Source organism: Erpetoichthys calabaricus, chromosome 9, assembly GCF_900747795.2.
Source record: "Erpetoichthys calabaricus chromosome 9, fErpCal1.3, whole genome shotgun sequence".
NCBI classification, from domain to species: domain Eukaryota; kingdom Metazoa; phylum Chordata; class Cladistia; order Polypteriformes; family Polypteridae; genus Erpetoichthys; species Erpetoichthys calabaricus.
The window spans coordinates 79,461,058-79,483,889 of record NC_041402.2 but is presented as its reverse complement, the minus strand read 5'-3'; the positions used below and the strand labels follow the sequence as shown (position 1 = coordinate 79,483,889).

Below are 22,832 nucleotides of genomic sequence, written 5' to 3'. Positions count from 1 at the left end.
TGAAAGGTGAAAATCCGCGAAGTAGAAACCATATGTTTATATGGTTATTTTTATATTGCCATATTGTTCACAGATTTGCACAGAAACACAGGAGGTTGTAGAGAGACAAGAACACTGCAAACAAACATTTGTCTCTTTTTCAAAAGTTTAAACTGTGCTCCATGACAAGACAGAGATGACAGTTCCGTCTCACAATTAAAAGAATGCAAACATATCTTCCTGTTCAAAGGAGTGCGCGTCAGGAGCAGAGAATGTCAGAGAGAGAGAAAAAAGCAAACAATCAAAAATCAATAGGGCTGTTTGGCTTTTAAGTATGCGAAGCACCGCCGTACAAAGCAGCTGCAAGGAAGAGAACAGTGTGAAGGTAGTCTTTCAGCATTTTTTAGAGGAGCGTCCGTATCCTCTAGGCCAGTGTGCGAACAGCCCCTCTGCTCACACCCCCTCCGTTAGGAGCAGAGAATGTCAGAGAGAGTGAGAGAGACAGAGAAAAACAAACAATCAAAAATCAATACGTGCCGTTCAAGCTTTTAAGTATGCAAAGCACCGTGCGGGAAGCATGTCGCTTGACAAAGCAGCTGCACAGAAGGGAGCAATGTGAAGATAATCTTTCAGCATTTTTAGACGAGTGTCCGTATCATCTAGGGGTGCGAACAGCCCCCCTGCTCACACCCTCTCCGTCAGGAGCAGAGAATGTCAGAGCGAGAGAGAGAAAAGCAAACAATCAAAAATCAATACGTGCTGTTTGATCTTTTAAGTATGAGAAGCACAGTGCAGGAAGCATATCGCTTGACAAAGCTGCCACATGTAAGCCCAGCAAGGACAGCAGCAATGTGAAGGTAATCTTTCAGCGTTTTTTGAGGAGCGGCCGTATCCTCTAGGGGTGCGAACAGCCCCTGTGCTCACAATATATTTGAGGAGTTTTATTTAATACGTAATACGCGCTTTTTTGGGTAGCTTCTCAGCCATCTGCCAATAGCGTCCCTTGTATGAAATCAACTGGGCAAACCAACTGAGGAAGCATGTACCAGAAATTAAAAGACCCATTGTCCGCAGAAATCTGCGAACCAGCAAAAAATCTGCGATATATATTTAAATATGCTTATATATAAAATCCGCGATAGAGTGAAGCCACGAAAGTCGAAGAGCGATATAGCAAGGGATTACTGTATGCCCAAAAATGGGAAAACTAAAGTCTTGTATTTTTAATACAGTAATTTGAAAGCAAATGCTTTAGTAGAGTGATCCAAATCAATCCTCTCAACCAGTGCTACTAACTAGTATCCTGAGTAGAGAAATGATGATGACAGCAAACAGGTTTTTGTTTTTTATGAAACGTTGTTCAAAAAGTTGTTATACGATTGTAAAAAGGCAATCAATAGATAGTTTAGGATATGTCTCAGTCTACATTCAATAGGGTTGTTACAACACAATTTTTCTGAATTTTTTAAATATTGTATGCTTGCTGGAATAGGCTGCAGCTGCCTTGCAACCCTGGCCTGGATAAAGTTAAGAAAATGGCTGGGTGATTGTAAAGTTATAATGTACATAGTCTTTCTGTTTTCTTTCAGTTGTACTTATTAATAAAGATATGTAATAACATTATCCCTTATCAGAGGTGTTTCTTGTTACTGGTGGCTAATGTGACAAGGAACCAATTTCAGTAATGGGCTGTACAGACCTAAAAATCTGAACTGCCATTATTCCAGTTAAAGAAACATGCCATCACCTGGACTGTACATTTGTTGTTTGTATGCCCTTTTTTAAACCAAAGAATCACTTAATTAAATTGAATACAAAATTAGTGACAGAAAAAATATACTAGCAGTATAATTATAAAAATGAATACATTTACACCTAGTACTAAAACACAATTTTTATTTTTTACATTCAATCCCAATATGAAGTTGTAGTTGCCATCAGCTTTCTTTTTAATGTTAGTGACTTTTTTGTAATGTTCACTGGTTTAAAGCAGCAAATACTTTGTAAAAATAAGAAAGGATGTATATACATTGATAAAACTAACACACATTATGACACTATTACAGTTTCATTTGTATTTAGCAATAATATCCCTGGATTTTGGCAGATTGAAGTTTACTGTAAAAAATTATGAAATATTATAATTAATAGTAACTTATTTCTGTTGATAGGGTCGTGAGGAAGAGAGTGATCAGGTACGCGAAAAATTCTCTGTTCCAGAAAGTGATCACCTGACCTACCTGAATGTATATTTACAGTGGAAGAATAATAACTATTCAACCATCTGGTGCAATGAACATTTCATTCATGCTAAGGCAATGAGAAAGGTAAAGTATAAAAACAATAACTCTTTCATAGGGACAATATTGTCCCATGTACAGTCTTTGAAAACAAGATTGAATTTATATTGAACTATTCACAATTGTAAACAACAAAGTCATCACCCTTAGATATATTCATCATGTACTGTAACTGTAATCAGTGCTTCAAATTATTCACTATTAGATTAATTTGTACCAGTGAGTTTTTTTTTGTTTTTTTTTAACTCATTTAAAATGCTGAAGTTAACATAGTGAAATTGATTTAATGAAGGTTGCACTCTAGGCTTTTTCAAAAAAATTCAGCCCATCTCAACATAAGCAGGGTGAACCCATTCTCTTTACAGCATTACTGATAAACATAAATTAGTTGCAAATGTTATGTAAAACATATGTCTTTCTTCGGTCTGTAGCAAAAATCCTGTTTACTATGAAAATCATTAATAAACTTTAAAAAGTGAAGGATACCAGACAATTGCCATGCATGAGACCTTAAATACAGTAAGTTTTTTTTTCTTGCTGCTAGATATGACCTCAGATTCTGAATTCTTAGCTCTTAGCCAGTTAAAATATTGCAACCTTCTTATATTGTATGATTTTGTTGTTGATATGCATATTATTCGTTTCTAAGAACTTTATAGAAAGATTGAAAAAAAGACTTGTTCAAGCACCCATTTCTCTGTGCATCATGTATTAAATGTAACTGTATACCTGTTGTGAAAGATTTTCGGCAAAAAGCACACATTACAAAAGGATTCTTTTACCTGTTGTACTTTCATGCACTTCTTACAAATTCTCTCACTATAATTGTGAAATAGCCTGAAACCATTACATATTAAATTAGATTTTTTTAAAATATTTGTGCATTGTAAGCCACAGCCTCTAAGTATTCAATAAAAACTGTGTCTGCAACTATAGTTTGTTAAAGAGTAATCTTTAAAAACCCTGCTTGATTGTTTATAACACTGCTTTTTGTAAAAATACCTGTTTCGAAGAGCAATTCTTCTGTGACAGGCTGATTCTTTGTGGTCCTATTATGGGAATAAAATTATTTTGGCAGATTCTGTAAGCATTTCTCATGTCCATCTTGAGCTATGCTGTCTAGATGAAGGAGTGTTTCAGATCTTGTCTATGTCACTTAGCCTGTCCTCCCTGCCACTTTTCTGTGTTGTCACAATAGGGAGACTTAATAGCATTCAAATGCATGAAAAATAGTTAAAAGTTGTGCAGCTGCAGCTCTCTCCATCTATTTCTATTTTAGAATTATATCACTGCCTTGTCAGTTTCTATTGTCTATTTGTCAGGATCCAACCCTTTGCTGATTCATTCATATATTGCATACTGTATTTTCATCCATCCATCCATTTCCCAACCCGTTGAATCCGAACACAGGGTCACGGGGGTCTGCTGGAGCCAATCCCAGCCAACACAGGGCACAAGGCAGGAACCAATCCCGGGCAGGGTGCCAACCCACCCAGTACTGTATTTTCAGGTCTCACCAAATATTTAAAGTCCATTCATTTTTATAAAAGCACAATTGATTTTCCCTGCTCGCTTTAGTGAGAGTCGTTGGTCAAGACAAACAATATTCACCCATCAATCAACTTGTCAACACACTTAACAGGCTTACAGTAAATAACAGTAAATTACTGGCAGTTTTAAACTCTTGCTAGGCTTCAAAAATATTAGATTTCAGATTTAATCGGCCTGTCATTCTCAAGGCAGTAAAAATAAAAAAATATTTCTCTACTTTATACTCTGTAGCAATTTACCAACCTTACCAATGAAAGTCTTAAGATGAGACAAAGTGAAGTGCACTAGCATCCAGCACTACAATTCTGGAAAAATGTGTAGTCTGCATATACAGTGCTGAACGCATTAAACAAATATAAAATTACAATATGAAGTAAAAATCTTCACAGCAGAACTGTATTGTTTATTAGATGAGTTACTCTGCTTCGCCTTGGAAATTTCCTAAAGGAATTGGTCTTGGTTATAGTGCTGAGGGTTAATCAAATGTATCAGAAGTAGTATGTAAGTAACTGAACACTTTTCTGTATAAAGTATTTGCTTCCCCAAGAGGATGTCATACCATACAATTTTCTAAGCCCACTGTGGGGGAAAGGAAGCTGGAGCCTAACCCTAAGCAAGCATAGGCAATTAAAACAATTCCTATAGTAGCTATATTTTTATTTTAAAGATTAACAAGAAAAGGTAATGATATTTCTGATAATTTTAATAAGTACTTTTATCATAAACAAGTACACATATTGGCTAGTTGCTATTCAAGGTAAATAAAAGTTTTCATCTCTTGTACAGTTGAACAGAATAAAAAGTAGCCTGTTAATCCTGTGATATGCTTCTTGACCAATAGGTTTTGCTGTTGGTTCTAATATTTTTAGTCTCTAAGAAACTCTTAATACTACTAATGAGAACAGCGTTATAATATAGATATAAGCAATGCAATTTCCCATGTGGGCATGATTTCTGAACAGGCAGGGCACCTGGCTTGAATTTAGCTGGAAGGAACTCTGGGGATTCTAACACTGATTGTAAGTATACAGAAAGAAAGATAAGAAGACCTGATATGAATTGTGCTTTCATATTATTTGTCTGAGAATGGTAGAGTACTCACATATTCATTTGCTGAGAGTAATTTATGTCATTGTCTGAAGTGATTATGAACCCTTTAAAAAAACATACAAACAGCAACAGAACTTTGTTGCGATTATGATGCTTAATTTCTAATTTGCAATTTAAATTTGGCTGCTTATAAATAACCTAGCCTGTGTGTGAAATCATCATTAGTGAGTTGTAGTGTTTTTTTTTTTTTTTTTCTTCCCACCCCCTCATATTCTTTCTTGAGGAATATTTTTACAGCAACACTGTTATAAAGCATGTTTCTCTACATCCTCATTGGTATATTCATCAGTGTGTTAGTTCATAAATTTCATAATTAGTTCATAAATGTGTCCATTCCCCACATTGGACTTTTTCATATTTTATTGTTTTACAATGATAGATCATGGTGAATTTAATTAGGCTGTGTTTTGACAGTGATAATAAGAAAATGACTCTTATCTGTTGAAATTAAAACAAATCTTAATTTACTGATCTTGAATATAATTATTACATACAAAGTAAGTGATTGCCTAAGTATTCATCCCTTTCAATTCTTTAGTTGATAGAGGCACCTTTGGTTTTAACAATAGCCATGAGTCTGTGTGGATAGCTCCCTGCTAGCTTTACGCAGCTGTACACTATAGTTTTTACCCAGTCTTATTTGCAAAACTGGTCAAGTGCTGGGGATTGTAATTGAACAGATGTTTTCTGGTGGACTGTGGATAAAAAAAATAGGATAGGTAGATGAAGGTTTGGGGCTTCGACCTGGAGTACTATTTAATGAAAAAAAATCATAAAAGAACAAAAGAACAGTAGACTTAAGGAACAAACAATACAAGTAAATAGAACTTTCTGCCCTATTAAGTTAAAGAGTAGAATGTTAGCACCCTCTTGTGGAAAAAAATAGAATCAGGAGAGCAAGTTGTCTTCCTGGACTCCTCGGGTCAAATGACATCATCCTGCTTAGTGACATGCTGCTTTTTATCTTGGTCAAGCGGAAGAGGGAGGACTTAAGGAGGATATAATGTCAGGCGTCTTCCAGCTGGTCTTTTTCCAATCAAAGGAGGAAAACAAGTTTTTTTTTTTTTTTTTTATATATATAAGGAAAAGTGTTCCACCTGTCTGGCAGATCCCCACGTTAATTTTTAGAAGAGTCTGTATATGAGGACCCTGAAGCATGAGTGCACAACATTGTCCACAAATTTTGAATTTAATTAAAATGTTCACTCTGACTTAGCCACCCTATGACATTAGCATTGTTTTTTTTAAACAATTCCTGTATGGCTTTATGTTTTGATTTGTTGTCTTGATAGAAAATAAATTTTCTCCCAAGTCACACATCTCTTGCATACTGCAGCAGTTTTTTTTTTATCCAGGAATTCCCTGTATTTAGCTGCATCCCTTTTACCCTGTGTCTTCACAGTCCTTTCAAAGCCTTCTGCAGAGAAGCATCCCCACACTGCACTATGATGCTGCCATCACCACACTTGACAGTGGAGATGGGATGTTTTTCATAATTTATAGTGTTTGGTATTCATTAAATGTAGAGTTTAGTGTCATGATCAAAAGCTAAATTTTAGTCTCATGAGAACTTAGAACTTTATTCCACTTCATTTAAGAGTCTCCCATGTCTCCTCTCTCACATGTCTTCTGGAAAACTCTAGTCAAGATGTCATAATATTTTTTCAACAGTAGGTTTTTTCTTTGTCACTTTCTCATAAAGCTGTGACTGGTGAAGCACCAGGGCAGCAGTGTTGATATGTACTGTATGCAATGTCTCTCCCATGTCGACTACAGAAGTGTGTAGCTACTTCAGAGTTGTCAAACGTTTCTTGGTGTCATCCTTGCACGGTCACTCCGTTTGTGAGGACTGCTGGCTCTAGGCTCATTTGTAACTGTACTTAATTCTTCACTTTTCTAATGACTGACTTAACTGCACTCTGCTTTTGATATTCAGTGACTTGGAAACATTCTTGTATCCATCCCCATACTGGTACTTTTTAATAACCTTGTCTTGGAGCTGTTTGGGGAATTTATCTTGGTCTAATTTTTGCAGGAAACTGACTTGCCAGCAGTTGAATCTTCCAGATACAGATTTATATACTATAATCGAGACACAATGACTTGTAAACATATGAACTTCATTTAACTAATTATGTTACTTCTAAAATGAATTGGCTGCAACAGGGATGATTTAGGTTGGGGTGAATACTTAGGCAATCAGTTGATTTGCTTTCACTTTTGATGGTAGGTGTCTAAAAGCTTATAGGCGCTGTATGTGTTAGCTGCATTAAGCTGCCATATTGAGGCATATGGTGAGAAATATTTCCTGTGAGAGATTTTTTCAAAAAAATATCAATAAGAAAGGAAACATTGCCATATTCAAAATAGCTTCAATTGGAAAGGTTAGTTGTCAGTTAGGTGAAATGATAGTTTGAACCTTTTCATGGACTTTATAGTGCTAAAGAATTTGCCTTTGAAGACACTATGCAGTGATTTCTGTGTGACTTATTGCTTTGTTGCCTCTTTTCTTACTTTTCCAAAAAAAAAAAAAAAAAAAGTATACAGTTTTGAAATATGGGTGAACCAGAGCTGTTTCCTACTTTGTGTCTGATATCATGAGAATTGGTGTGAGATTTGAGTTTTATGACTTTAATAAGGATAAATGCCAAAAAAAAATGCCAAAAATTACCTTAATTTGTATTTATTCATCTGTGCTTCTCCTGGTCAAAGTTGTTAGCATTAAGAATATAAGGTAGCAACAAAAGGTGTAAGGTGAAGTCTTTCCTATGTGGGAACTTGGATCATTTCTCTTTGAGTACAACCACAGTGTTTTAAATACACTGGAGAAATATATTGCCACTGCTTGGCTTTAATGTACACAGTATGAAAAGGAAAGGAAAGTTCTTAGTGAAAAAACTTTGTTGAGTTGAAGTTAATTGAACAATCCAAACAAGAATGAGGAATTCAACAGTATATCTTTTAAAGAGTCTGTGCCTTTTACACACTAAATTTACCATTTTGTCTTTGTACTGATGGAACATTCTCATGCCTGCTTCATTCAATCCAGGTTCGCTGGAGCCTGCCCTGAGCCTATTCTAGCAACTTCGAGAACAAGATGCTCCTGAAGTTTGCAACCTTAAATTTGTTTGTTTGTTTCTTCTAAATGTTATTTTGAAATCATCATTGGCTTATTAATATTTTAACTCAGATGTTACAATTTTTATATTTCATTGTATTTCAGGTTCGAGAAGTCAGAGCACAGCTGAAGGATATTATGGTTCAGCAGAGGCTTAGCCTTGTATCTTGCGGTTCTGACTGGGATATTATTAGGAAATGTATATGTGCCGCATATTTCCACCAAGCTGCCAAGCTTAAGGTAAAGATCCACTGTATAAGAAGCAAAGAATCAGTGTCCTTTGTAAATGAAATAGGGAAATTGTCCTTTGAGACGGTGATAAAAAACATCTCTTCATGTTATTGTTAGGGTATTGGAGAATATGTGAATGTGAGAACTGGAATGCCATGCCATCTTCATCCTACCAGTGCACTTTTTGGAATGGGATACACTCCAGATTACATAGTCTACCATGAACTGGTTATGACTACTAAGGTGAGCATTGACTTTTATGATTTACTAGAATAATAGTATAAAGACAACTAATGTAAGCTTGCAGGCACTTTCTAATTGTGCATTATTACTCATTCTGCCAAATGCTTTTCTAATATGCTATAAATTTTAACTGGGCATTTTAATTACATTTTAGTGATTAATCATTTTTATAGTATATTGTGTATTCCCTGTTTAGGACTACCACAAGGCTTTTTATAAAGCTTTTCAAGTACATAAAAAGTAGTATAAATGCTACAATAACCCATAGTGTCTGATAAAGGTAAAAATCAGTTCAAATTATTGGTTTTAGAAAGAATTAATATATTTCTTTTAATATAAGGCAGAGTATTTAGATAAAGGCATAGCTGCTAGTACAGGTTTTGAGTGAATTTAGTCAAATGAGTTTAGTTTCTATACCTGTTTTTGTACAATGTATTGTTCCCAGAATATTGCTTGAAACGTTTTGTCACAAGCTCTTTGTGGTATTTGTCAACCATTTTTTACACCATGCTGTTGAGATATTGCAGAGATACTGTGAACATTAAGGAGAACATGTATGATCTATCTTACTAAACCACAGTTAATATATGCACGGCGGACGCACCGAGGCGCATGCGTACTGCCGCCTTGGCGCCTGCCCCAGAGTCAAACGCAGCGGCTTTCCAAAACGCGGTGGCTTCCCAGAGTCAGTAGGTGGCGCCCGAACAACACAACCTCTGAGCGCCCAAACAACACAACCTGTACAGTCAAATGCAGCGGCTTCCCAAAACGCGGCGGATTCCCAGAGTCAGTGGGTGGGTCAGGTGGCGCCCAAACAACACCACCTGTAAACTAGACTTGCTCTAATCCACTGTGCCAGTAATGTAGATCACATAATGGTCATTCAGTTTGGCGCCCGCCCCAGAGTCAAACGCAGCGGCTTCCCAAAACGCGGCGGCGCCTGCCCCAGAGGCAAATGCAGCAGCTTCCCAGAGTCAGTAGGTGGCGCCCAAATAACACAACGTAATGCGCCGTGGTGCCTGCCCCAGAGTCAAATGCAGCAGCTTCCCAAAACGCAGCTGCTTCCCAGAGTCAGTAGGTGGCGCCCAAACAACACAACCTGTGAGCTACACTTGCTCTAATCCACTGTGCCAGTAATTTAGATCACATAACGGTCACAGACTCTAACCCAGCGGCTTCCCAGACTCAGTGGCTGGCACACGAACACCACTACCTGTAAACTAAACTTGCTGTGCTCCACTCTGCCAGCAGTCGGTGTCAGCAAAGGCAACGGAATCATGTCTCCACAAAACGAAACCGCTTTAGTACAGATATGCTTATTTAATTAAATGACATTTCCCCAGACGCACCCACCCTCCATGATATGCCATCCATCCAGATATCGGACGGAACAGAAACTGATTGCCATTCTTGGATTTCCGATTCGCTAGCGAATCGCGGGCTTACTTGTTAGCTCATAAATGGTCAATGTTTCAGTAACACAAGACATTTACACATTTCAGTTTAATAACATTATATTCTGTAGTTTTTATGTCTCCTCTTTATTACTTGCAAAATACTTCTGCATCATCATTTTGGAATAGTACCCTTTGAGTTTATCAAAAGTGACATTGAAAGGCTTCAGGATGTGTAATTTAAATTCAAGGTTTACTCTTGGAAACTTTCCATTTAATATGCTGTATTTATTTAATTATATGTATAGTATGGTCTTCATAACTCATTTACTTTATTCTTGCAGCTTAACAGTTTATAATACATTACAACAAGGCCTCTTCCCTTTCAAGACAATGCAAAATGAGAATATGATGCCCCATAGTTACATTGAAAGTCTGCCTTTCGTGATGCAGCTACTTAATTATATCACATTGATAAATGTACACTAATCATTTTCTATACAATGCATTATTTGTTTTAACTAGCATAGCATGTTGCTCAACATTCATATAGAAGGTGAAAAACATTTAAATAAATTAGTAAAGCACCACTATCTTTTGCCTTTAACTAGTTGTACCAAATACAGTTTGCTAGTAACTTTTAACGACTCCTACCTTGCATCTTACATTGAAGCAAATCTTTGTAACAACTTTACTATTTTAAAATCTTCACATTTTAAGTTCAGCATTGTTAAATTGATCAGAAATTACTGTTTTCTTTTTGTTGTTTGTTAGGAATATATGCAGTGTGTCACTTCTGTGGATGGAGAGTGGTTGGCAGAGCTTGGTCCTATGTTCTATAGCGTAAAGCAAGCTGGAAAGACCAGACAGGTAAGAAAAAAATCAGTATTCCTGACTTTATGTTCTCTTATGTGGTTTGATAAAATATTTTAAGCTTAATTCTTAGGCCTCTATTGGCTTATTTCTGGCCTAGTTTACAGTAATTCACCTTTTTCCATTTATATATTGGTTTCATGTTAAACATTTGAATGCAGGATTCTGCAAGAAACACTATATCTTCCTCTGAAGAAATATAATGATGGAAACCACTTCATATTTACAGAAGATTTTATTTTTATATAGCACTTCCTACATTAGAACACTGTTTAGTATAGTAAACCTACAATCTATTTTTTACTTAAGCCTGCTTATCCTGTTTAGAGTTGCAGGGAGAACAAGCCTACACCAGTATCATTGGGTGGGCAGGAGAGAGTAGGTGTTTCTCCATTTTAGTAGGCTTGCAGTAATACACAAACCTTTCTTTGCATTAACAAAAGACTTGACAGAGATGGACAAAGCCTTCTTCTTGTCCATCTGCATTCCAGAAGGCAGCTATGTTGACTGTCTGAGCTATTCTTCAGTTTTGCTTTTAGTCACAATTTAGCTAACTTATTTTCTGACTTTCTTCTGATAACCACAGCGGTTAATCAAAAATTAGGTTACATGTCTCCATATTAAGATCTACATCAAGGAAAAGTTTCAAAGAACACAAACTGAACTGTTGCTTACTCTGATGCAATCACTCATGCAGGGTTGGACTTATCGCAGGCAGTGGAATCTGACCAAGCTAGGTACATGTATCTGTTCATTTTTTGTGCCAGAAATCTCACTTATTATCTCTTTTTGCCTGAACGTGGAGACTCTGAAAACCATATAAACAATGTGTGAGGATCCCTAGCTTTAATATCCATTCCTCCAAGCCCCACTCTGTGCCCATGACAGAGCCCAGTCTGGGGTGGGGGAAAAAAATTTTTCAAAGGTATCTCAGCACATAAATTTGTTTGCCAGAAAGAGTCATGTACACTTCCCTCACCCACCACCCCTAAATGCAGTGAGCCTTACATGCAGAGTGAGCTGAGGAAGACTATCACAGAGAAAGGGACAAATGGCAAAGACAATTGAGTGAACTCCACTGAAAGCAAAGTTCTTCACTTGAGCCTGAAGTTCAAGCAGTACTGAAAATCTCCTCTTAAGGCTTGACATTGTAAAAATGCTTTGTTTGTGCCACAGTACTTTAAACTTTAAGTAGATAGGCCTTTGGTTGGCTGTTTACTAATGTTTACTTTGTAATAATTTTGTGAGTGTGTAAGGTGAGCCTATAGCTTTTACAAGTATTTGAATAATTTAGAAATAACAGCCTTGAGTTGGAAAGTAAAGGACCAAAGGAAAGGCCAAACTGACTGTGACATCCCACTAATATTCCAAAACACTCCCCATTAAGGAAATGTGCAAAGTCAATAAACTCCAGAAAATCTCTTAGAGAACAAAGAAAAACCATTTAGATATTGCATATCTGTATGTCTCATCTGTCTTGTGTCCTGTCTTTGGTGTCAATGGTTTGATGCCTGAAAATAAACAATTTTATGCATCCTGATATTTATAAAAAAAAGTTGTGATGCAGCTGTGTGAGCTATGGACAAATCCTTATTACCTTCATCAAGATAAATACCTTCTAAATCATTCTCATCAGTATAAGTTAAATAGGGGTGTGGCTCAGTTATAGCAACTCACTGGAATGAGGCAGCACGGCTTCATGGGAGTGAGAGGCGTCCTACGGGTGATGCCATGGACCACAGGGGCACAAGCCTTGCAACGGGTGTTGAAGGCTTGATAGGGTGCCCTGCCTGGAGCAAGAGAGGGCTACAAGGGGCCCGAACCTAGGAGCAGCAATGAAGGTGGGCTGAACTGCAGGATAAGGCGCCTCCTTGGCTACAAAAAACCACATTGGGTCAAAGAGACATCAGTTTTTAGGGACTGCTCCTGGGCTCATGGTTTTTAAGGACTGTTTCCTGCCATGGTTTTAAACCTCACTTTAATGGATAATTAATTTGATCAATGTAACTTCCACATAGTCACCTTCTTTTAATTGGAATATTTATTTATTTATGAATTTTACACTGCACAATTTTTGGGACACTGTTTTTTCGATTGTTTTTAATAAAAGCACTAGAACAGTTTTTCACCATCTCCTTGCTTTGTGTGTGTTTTTTCCTCATTTGCCAGCTCATCCCAGTCATGACTATCGACAGTGATGGGTTCAAGAGGCTCCCAAAGCAGAAGTAGGAACAAGGATATGACTATTACCATCACATTTAGCTCCTCTATGCTGGGCAAACGACTGCACTGCCTTTCCCCACACTGGTTAGCTGGCTCGACCTGTGTCTCCATATGCTGCTGTTCTCACAGCTCTTCTACTCTACATTCTCTATCTCCTCCTGTTTCTCTCTTGTGCTCCCCTTTTATATGCTGGGGAGCGGTTGTAGTTGCAATCGCCTGATGCTCGCCCCAGACTGATAATAAGACAACCAGATTGTCCGCATGAGCTGGCAAGGCAACACACAGTCGGCTGACAACCTCACACCAACCTGGAGACGAGCCATCTTCTCAGGCAATCGCTCGCACCTGCTCTACTCCCCAGCACGAGTGCACCCAATTATTTATTTAAAACTGCCTTTTTTCTGAGCCGCGTCCCCACTATACCACAGGGAGTTTTTTTTAATTATATTCCAAACTTTACTGGAAATGAGTGAAGTGATCTTAGAACAAGAATAATATGCTTATTTTTGTTACTACTTCATTTTGAGTTCAATGTAATCTGGCAATGAAAAGACTGGAACTTCAACAGCAACAATACATTTATTTATATAGCACATTTTCATACAAACAATGTAGCTCAAAGTACTTTACAAGATATCAAAGAGAAAGTTACAACAAAGTAAAATAAATATGATTAGAATATTAAAGAATAAGTAACAAAGAAAAACAAATAAATCTACATGATCTTATACAACAGATCAACTACTAGATAACTACTAGAAGAGTAGCATTCTTGTATACAGTATCATGTTGTAAGTCTCAAAAGATGAGGCCAGTGATAAGTTCAGAGGGAAGGGAGGATAGAAAAACAAAGAAAAAAACTAGTTAAGTTGGAGAATAAAACAAAATCTGCAGTGTTTCCAAGGCCAAAAGACTACCCAGCCCCCACATAAATGTACACAAGTTGTTCCTCTTAATTTCCAGGCTTCATATGAGAGAATCTGATGAAGGTTGGTCTTCTGGAGAGCATCAAAGGAGGCTGCACGGTGCCTCAATCAGGTTGTGCCACCACAGAAAAACGTAAAAGACATTAGGGAAAAGTAAAGATTATTAAAGATTGAAAAATCCCTGAAGAATGTGATGATTGTATGCCTACATAGTCTATTAGGAGTATAATTAAAATATAGCTATGAAAAAGCCAAATTAAAATGCTTTCTTTTGAAGTTTTTTTTTTTTTTTTAAGTGTTCCACAGTATTATCCTGGTGAATTTCTGTTGGTAAAGTATTCTAGAATTTAGGTGCTTAACAACAAACGGCCACATCACCACTTTTTTTAAGCTTGGAATTGCAAACTACCATTAGATAATCCAAGGATACGACTTGGAGTGTAGAGAGACATGCATTCCAAAATGTAGGAAGGGGCAAGATTATTTAAGGCTTTAATAGTAATTTAAAGTCAATCCTAAATGACACGGTTGACCAATGTTACAATGCTGGTGAGATGTGCTCTGATTTTCTTTTTCTGGTTAAGATTCTTGCTGCTACATTCTGCACTAATTGCAAGCGATTGATGTCTTTCTTAGTTAGTCCTGTTAGGAGTGCATTACAGTAATGTAGTCGACTGAAAACAAAACTGTGAATTAATTTTTTAGTGTAATGTTATAAGAGGTCTAACTTTTGCTGTATTCCTTAAGTGAAGAAAATTCAGTCCTAGTAGTCGGGTTAATATTATGTCATTTAAAGTTTAGGTTAGACTCAGTGATTACCCCTAAATTTTTTACATCCATCTTGACTTTTAATCCTAATGGAGCAAGTTTATTTCAAATACCCTTGCTATTTCCATATTTGGCAATCACTAAGATTTCTGTATTAACCTTATTTAGTTTGAGAAAGTTACTACTCATACATTCACAAATACTGCTAAGACATTGCATCAGAAAGCCAGGACCACCAGGGTCATCAGGAGCTATCAATAAATAAAGCAGTGCATTATCTGCATAGCTGTGGTAGCTCACCTTGTGTTTTGAGATAATTTAGCATAATGGCTTCAAAATAAATTATATCAAACAGTGCTATTTGATATTAACACATTTAACACATGCATTTGTCTACAATATAATACAATTGTAAGGTATGTGTGTGTGTCCAGTATCTCAGAACAATCTGATCTCAGTTTGGTTTTGGTGTTATTTGTCACTTTGGCTTTTTCGCTATCAAAAGAGGATGTGTGAGGCACACATGGAAGAGTAAAAGCATATGAGTCATGCTAAAAGAGTCACCTTCAAAGATGGGAAGTGTAAAACAGAACAGGAGGTGAGAAAGGTGCCTTAAAAATAATGACAGAATCTGAGAAGTGAGCTTTATGGGAATCTGCTTGAGAAAGGTTGCAGCAGTCAAGAGAGGTTCAGCGGAAAGGTGCTGAAAGAACATATAGGGCAAGAGGTAGCAATTATTTTTAAATTATTCTATTACTTGTATTCAACAGATAGTGTGGCTAGTGTGTGTGTGTATGTATATATAATTAGGACTGGGCAAGTTAACACGTTATCGCATTAACGCATTAATTAATGCAGACAATTATTGCGCTTTAATGCAGTTTTTATTATTATTATTTTGAAAGCCTCAGTCTCACTAGCGATCGATAGAGATCAATGATCTTCTTGTTACAGCGCTTTTCGTAAACTCGCATATTTCTGAGGTCTTCATAAGTGAGGAAGTGGATAACCTCCCAGCAGTTAAAGGAACTACTGAAGAGGTCTTTTCGTATTATCGCTGAATCGGACTGTGGTTTGTCAGACTCAGATTTTGATGCAAGTGATCTGGAGATGTAGATCGAAAAAATGAAAGTGAGGTACTAGCATCAGGTAATCGTGGTGCTGAACATGTACGTGTAGCTGATGCACCTATGGTAATGTTCGTTTGGGAAGACAGACGCTTAGATGCGCGGTTGTGGCAGTTGGAGTGAGACGCATTATTGTTTGTACCTCCTGTCATCCCGTCTCACAAAGATAGCCAGGCAGCTAGCCCACCGTGCATTCCTGCTTGCCATCGAGCCGCCCCCCACAAAGCTGCTGCTGCCACAAACTGCAAACAGACGCCGACAGCAGGCACGTCGGGCAGTAAGACTTTTTATGTTGATTTATGTGTGAAACCATTGCTTTGTGCGCTTTTCAGAAAACTGAGTTTTTTGGAAAATATATTAGACCTCAAACAGTTGCTACTGAACATAGACTGTTTATTCTGCTCCCTGATAAAAGAAAATGTTTCTGTTGGTATCTGTTCAGATAAAAAAGAAAACAGATTTAGAAATATTAACTTGCTGTTGCTCGGAAGGTGCCTGCTATAATGTTATGATTGTGGCTCTGGACTCTGAGGGTAACTTGTTTCTCTGTAACAATCTAGATAAAATGTTAATGCCCTGGCAGTGGCAAATAGCTTTGGTTTTATATTTGATTTGATTACATTACTGTTTAAGTTGAGATTTACAAGAAATATTGTAACTGCTACTATGTAGAGGGAATACTGCTGTTAAAAAGCACCTTATTTGTTTAAAGTGTTCGCAAACCAGATACACTCAATACACTACTTTTGAGTTCATTATTGAATTTTGCACCTAACAATTAATCACGATTGAAAATTTTAATCACTGCCCAGCAATAATATATATATATATATATATATATATATATATATATATATATATATATATATATATATATATATTATATATATATATATATAATATATAATAAAAAATTTTTCATGTTTGAAACGGAAATGACGAATGATCACGGGTAACGGAAATTACGTTTGACCGCAGAACATATTATAATATAGGAACTTATTATTTGCGTGAGAGTTACTTTTACTGATATTGAAAAGAAGAAAAAGACTGTTTAAATAAGGAGCTGGGAAGGTGAATGTAAAGAAGAAGCCAGCGGTAAAGCAAGTGAGACTCCGTAATAAGGACGGTTGGGTGCACGGAGGAGTGCCGGCTAACCTAGAAGGACCTTCAAAGCACACGGCTTTACTTTGCTTTTATGGTGCGGGCGTCAGAGACACCCGGGTGAGACGGACTTCTTCCTTCAACAAAAGAATCGTCGCCAGGCCGGTGAGATCGCTTCTTTTACATTTAAATTCAGTAATCGAGTCAGCGGAATGTATCTGACTTGATCATTGGATTCATTGCAGATTTCCCAGGCCGTGTGAGTTTAGACTTTAAAACAAAGTTAATATAAAAGAGACTGGGGAACGTGTGGGGATTGTGTGTGTGTATCTAATTTATATTTGTATATAGTTGTAATATAGGTTTAAGTACTGTGAATATATTTGTGCTGTTTGTAAATAGGGTAATTTTCCGTTTCTTTTCCTTGCTTGCTTGCTTGCTTTCTTTGCTGTTTCACCGTTTTCTGGGGAGTATATTATAGAGTGTTTAAGGGCGTGGCATATTAATTAGGGTTTGTGTAGTTATTATAGGTTTGACAAGGATTTAAAGGGTGTTTATTGTTATGTTTGATTTATAATATATTCTTTTTTGATTGTTTAAAGATTTGTTGGGGTGATTATTTCCTTTGTATAAATTCATAAAAGACAACTCCAGATGAGGATATCAAATTGGGGCTAAGGTTCGGTTGGGTTCCGTACTTAATAGAATTAATTTTCCTAAGAGTAGGAGATTTTTGTGTGTGCTGGGCTCCTCATTCAACTTAAGAGGAACGCGCTACACCTTGATAGTAAGAGAGATGAAGAAAACAACTTTGTGTCTTTCTACTTTTTAACTGCGCCGAGCTGTAAACAATGTGAAGACGAGACCGCCTTCAGCGGCGAGGGGTCGTAAGAACAAAGTGGACGCTGGGAGGCGCGGAATGTCAGGCTTTTCTTCCGGGTCAACAGCTTCGCAGTTTCGGGCAGCATCCTCTCTTCTTGCACTGTTTGTCACACTTCAAGTGCCCCGTTGGCTCCTGGGACAGTGGAAATCTTTGCAAATAAGTGCTATCGAACCGGGACTCTCTTGGTAAATTGCGGTGCACGGCTACTTACTGTCCCTTAAGATGAATTCGGGTCACTAAAACCCCCCAACATTCAAGGTTGCTTTTGTGATGAATTCTTTTAAGAAAATGGAGGGTTTACATCTAAAAAGATGTACCGACCTCTTCATGTTAAGTATTAGACTTGGGAATTGTTTGGACCTTCTGCCCATTAAGCACGGAAAGGCAGCGTCCACATTTCTCACAATAATTTTTCGCTTAAATCACAGGCACATAGTGCAAGGTTGTCAAGCAGGTAGTTTGCCCGAAACCACTGCAGTAGTAATCTTTACTTATTAAATGTTAATGTTTGACTGTTTAATAATTTATACGCTGCTTATATCTTCTTCAAATTCTTTTATCAAAATGTTTTACTACTTAATAATTAATATTTATATAATTTATTGTAAATGCTCTTTATTTGTTCCAAAATAACATTGGTAATTACCAAACTTATTTTATAAATACTACATTTTAGTTTTTTCCCCTTGCACTCAGTGAGCGAAGCCACTGGGTAATCAGCTAGAATATATATATATATATATATATATATATATATATATATATATATATATATAGTACAAAGTTAACTGATTCACTGATTGACTCACTCATCAACAAAAACACTATTTCTTATAAGTTAAAAATCTGAAATTTAACAGGATGGTCCATCAAGGGCAGTTGGTGTCTGCCAGGAAGGACATTTTGATATATCAATATTTAGGGGTAGCCCCCCTCAATAGAAAACCTAAATACCCCAAAATTTCACAAATGCCACGATGGATTTAATTTAGATTTGTTAACATTATAGAAAAAACTGAAATATCTGACACATTTTTTTTATTTGTCCATAAATATTTTGTCCATATTTATTAATATCATGGTAACATCCGTACTTTTTGCTGCACTGAGAGCATACTTTATGTAAATGAAGGATGGAACTGAAGTGATTGACAGGCCATGGGGTCACATTCTGAATGAAAAAAAGAAAGTTTAGCAGAACTCAAGGAAAATATAAGTTCTGTTTTTTGCTGTTGGCAGTTGGCTCCCATCTTGGTCATTCATTTGTCTCTGTTGACCTCCAGCCCCGAGTCATAGCACTGAAAACTGACTCACCATAGAAAGCAATGGAATAGTCGGAGGGAGTGGGGTTTTCTGTTGTTCCAAGGTACCCACTTGGTGAACTGAGTATGCGTGAAAGAGTGTCCCCATTGTTGAAATGAGTACAGTTAGAGACAGGAAAAAATATCATGCAGCACTGTCAGGTGCTTTGGCAGACTGGAGGAAAGGACGTGGTTTTAGTGAATCACTATAACTGAAAGAACTTTTTTGTCCCTTCATGTCCTTGTAACCCAGCGATGGCCATTCTCCACTTACCAATGGCAACCCAAAAGTGGGTTGTGACCCAGTGGTTGAGAAACATTGACATAATAAGTTATTGGCACTTATGTATACTATATATTCAGATTTAACATTATTGCTATTTATTGACTTTTTCAATTCAGAATAACATACTTTTTTGTAAAATGGTGTTTTGATTGACTGGGAAAAGCACAAATTGATCTAATGCAGGAATGTTTTATACATGTGTAATTTTATATAGCATGTTCAGGAGTGAGCAGCTCTCTCTAGGGACCTAATTATATCATTATTACTTGTTATTTGACGGGTTCATTGTCTTATGAATTTACCTGCCGAAACTGGGTAACACAGCCAGAATATGTATAATGCTTACTTAACAAGTAGGTTCAACATTTTGTAACGTTGTAAAGCAGGAAAAAGCAAATCTTAAAACATCCAAGTAAAATATTACATGTAAATTTCTGAATGTTAGCAAAGCATAACTTTCAGTCTTCAGAATTCAAAGCTGATTGATTTGCATTACTATATGCAGAATTTCCAGGTTTTGCACTTGCACAGTTCAATCACATTGAAGAAAATAACTATGGAGGTGATAGGAATAACATAATGTCAAATTTACTGCCCAAAATAGAAACATGTTGAGTGTTTTAACAGTGCTTTTAAGTAAATTCAAAAAACTGACTCACTGACAATTTAAACTGGAATTTACAAAAATTAGGATTTAGAGAAAGTTACATCCAGCACTATGCAATTATGACTTTTTTAAAGCAGCTTGTATTTGCGTAGTCATTGGTTTTATTTTTACACAGAAAAGAAAGGTAACACACACACAAATTATGCTTAGTGAAAATTTTGGAACAGCATTAAAATTAATCTTTTAACTAATACAGAGAAAACAGTTTAGCGCTGCATAAGAAGGATGACTTAATCACACAACTACAGTAGGTGATGTGTTGTATATGTGAGCTTTCTTCAGTTTTTTTTTATTCCTTTAAATTAAAATGTTTTACTCTGCACATTTCTCTAAAGATTAGTCTAACTCATTCTTTAAATGCAAATAGCAGAGCACAAGAACAGGAGTTTTTAGAAGTAATCAGTGACTGTTTTTAACACTGTATCTTAAAGCTCCAGTGCTGGGTGAAGCCAATCTTGTTTTAGTATTTTTTTAATAATCAGGATACAATTGAGGGTATAGAGGTGATTGAACACTAGGGTTCTGTGACCATAATATAATACAGTTCTCAGTGCTTTGGAATATTGCAGATGAAGACTAAAACTGTTAGGTTGAACTTTGGTCTGGCAAATTTTGAACAGATGTGGCTTATTCTAAGGAGGATAGACTAGGATACGTTTTTAAGTGTGGAGACAGTCAGGGAGCAGTGGAACAGATTTATAAACGTATTACATGTAATGCAGGACAGGTTCATTCCTAAATCTGGAATTAGTAGGAAATTAAGTAGGAAACTCTGCAGAGGGTTAATAAAGAGTTTAAAAAAAAGATGATGTAAAAGAAAAAAACAATTACTGTATATGAGGCCTATAAGATTAATAACTCCAATGTGAATTGTAGGGCATATGAGAACATGAGGGCAACCATTAAGAAGGATATTAGGGATGCTAAAAGACAGTTAGAGAGGAAAAAGATAAGGCGAAAGATGACCCAAAAAAGATTCTTTCAATATTTTAGTAGTAAAAGAACAGTCGAGGAGGCGAAGTGCATCAGGAATATAAAGGGGAATTAAAAGATACAGAAAGTGAAATAGTGGGTGCTGTAAACTCACATTTTTCTGAGGTCTTCACAAGTGAGGAAGTGGATAACCTCCCAGAAGTTAAAGGAACTACTGAAAAGGTACTGAGTGATTTAGAAATTGTAGAGGGAGAAGTACTGCTTAGATTAAATAGGCTGAAATCAAACTAATGACCAGGACCAGATGATATTTACCTTCAAGTTCTTAAGGAGGTTAGTGAGTACATATATAAACCCTTGATGCATATTTTTAGTAAGTCACTACACTCTGGGAAATTCCGGAGAACTGGAAAAAAGCAGATATTCCCATTATATAAACAGGGTGATCGGGCAGATTCAAGCAACTATAGGTCAGTAAGCTTAATGTGCATCACAAGAAAATTAATGTAAAGAATCATTAAGGATAAGATTGAACAACACATGGCAAGAACAGGAGTTTTACTGAACAGTCGGCATGGATTCAGAAGATGGAGGTCATGTTTTACTAAAGTGCTGGAATTCTATGAGGAACCAACAAAAGGATGTGATCAAAGGGAAGCATATGATATTATTTATTTTGACTTTCAGAAAGCATTTGATAAGGTGCCACCTGAGAGGTTGGGCATCAGACTAAAAGAAGTGGGAGATCAGGGTGATGTTGGTAGATGGGTGCAAAATTGCCACAGATACAGGAAGTAGAGGATTATGGTGTGAGGAATCAGACTTGGTTGATATTAACAGTGGTGTCCCTCAGGTGTCAGTGCTAGGGCTGCTGCTATTTTTAATATATACAAAAGATTTGAATAGGAATATAAGTAATAAGATTAAAGTAAGTTAAATAATAAGTTAAATTTGCAGATTATACCAAGATATGTGTATTGGCAGATAATCTGGAACCCATTGAAACATTACAGAGGGATGTGAACAATTTACTTGGGAAAATTTGTGGCAGATGAAATTCAATGCAAGTAAATTTAAAGTATTACACGTAGGAAGTAAAATTGTTAGGTTTGAATACACAATGGGAGGTCTAAAAATTGAAAGTACACCTTATGAGAAGGATTAGCCATTAAGAAGGCTAACAGAATATTAGGTTATATAACACAATATGTAGAGTACAAGTCCAAGGAGGTTATGATAAAGCTTTATAACATACTGGTGAGGCCTCATCTGGAATACTGCATGTAGTTTTGATTTCTAGGCCACAAAAAGGACATAGCATCGCTAGAAATAGTCCAGAGATGAGCAACTAGGCTGATTCCAGGTCTACAGGGGATGAATTATGAAGAAAGATAAAAAGAGCCAAGTCTTTTCAGTTTAAAATTACGAAGGGAATTAGTACAGTGAATCGTGAGTGTTGTTTTGAAGTGAGATCATCGAGAACACTGAAACACAATTAGAAACTTGTTATAGGGTAAATTTCACACAAACATTTCTTTATATAGAGAACCATACAGTAGACATTTGGAATAAGCTACCAAGTAGTATGGTAGACTTCAACTTTAGGGACTTTCAAAAACTAGACTTGATGTTTTCTTTTAGAAGAATTTAGTGGATAGGATTGGCAAGATTTGTTGGGCCGAATGGCCTGTTCTTGTCTAGATTGTAATGTTCTAATTTTATGAATACATCTTGAGTACCTTCTTTCTATCCATCCATCTGTCCATACTGTGTTGTGCTATGTAATAAACAAAAAATAGAAAGATCAACAGCACA

General features: G+C 36.5%; 1 protein-coding gene across 2 annotated transcripts in view; it reads left to right on the top strand.

Annotated features, from left to right (window-relative positions):
- The window catches only part of dhx38 (DEAH (Asp-Glu-Ala-His) box polypeptide 38), a 114,672-nt gene that overhangs the window by 74,017 nt on the left and 17,823 nt on the right, over positions 1-22,832 (top strand). For both annotated transcript variants that reach the window (XM_051932061.1, XM_051932062.1), the window contains 4 exons: positions 2,151-2,306; positions 8,164-8,298; positions 8,407-8,532; positions 10,701-10,796. In XM_051932061.1, the coding sequence (XP_051788021.1) occupies positions 2,151-2,306; positions 8,164-8,298; positions 8,407-8,532; positions 10,701-10,796 (513 nt within the window). The remainder of the gene's footprint in view (positions 1-2,150; positions 2,307-8,163; positions 8,299-8,406; positions 8,533-10,700; positions 10,797-22,832) is intronic.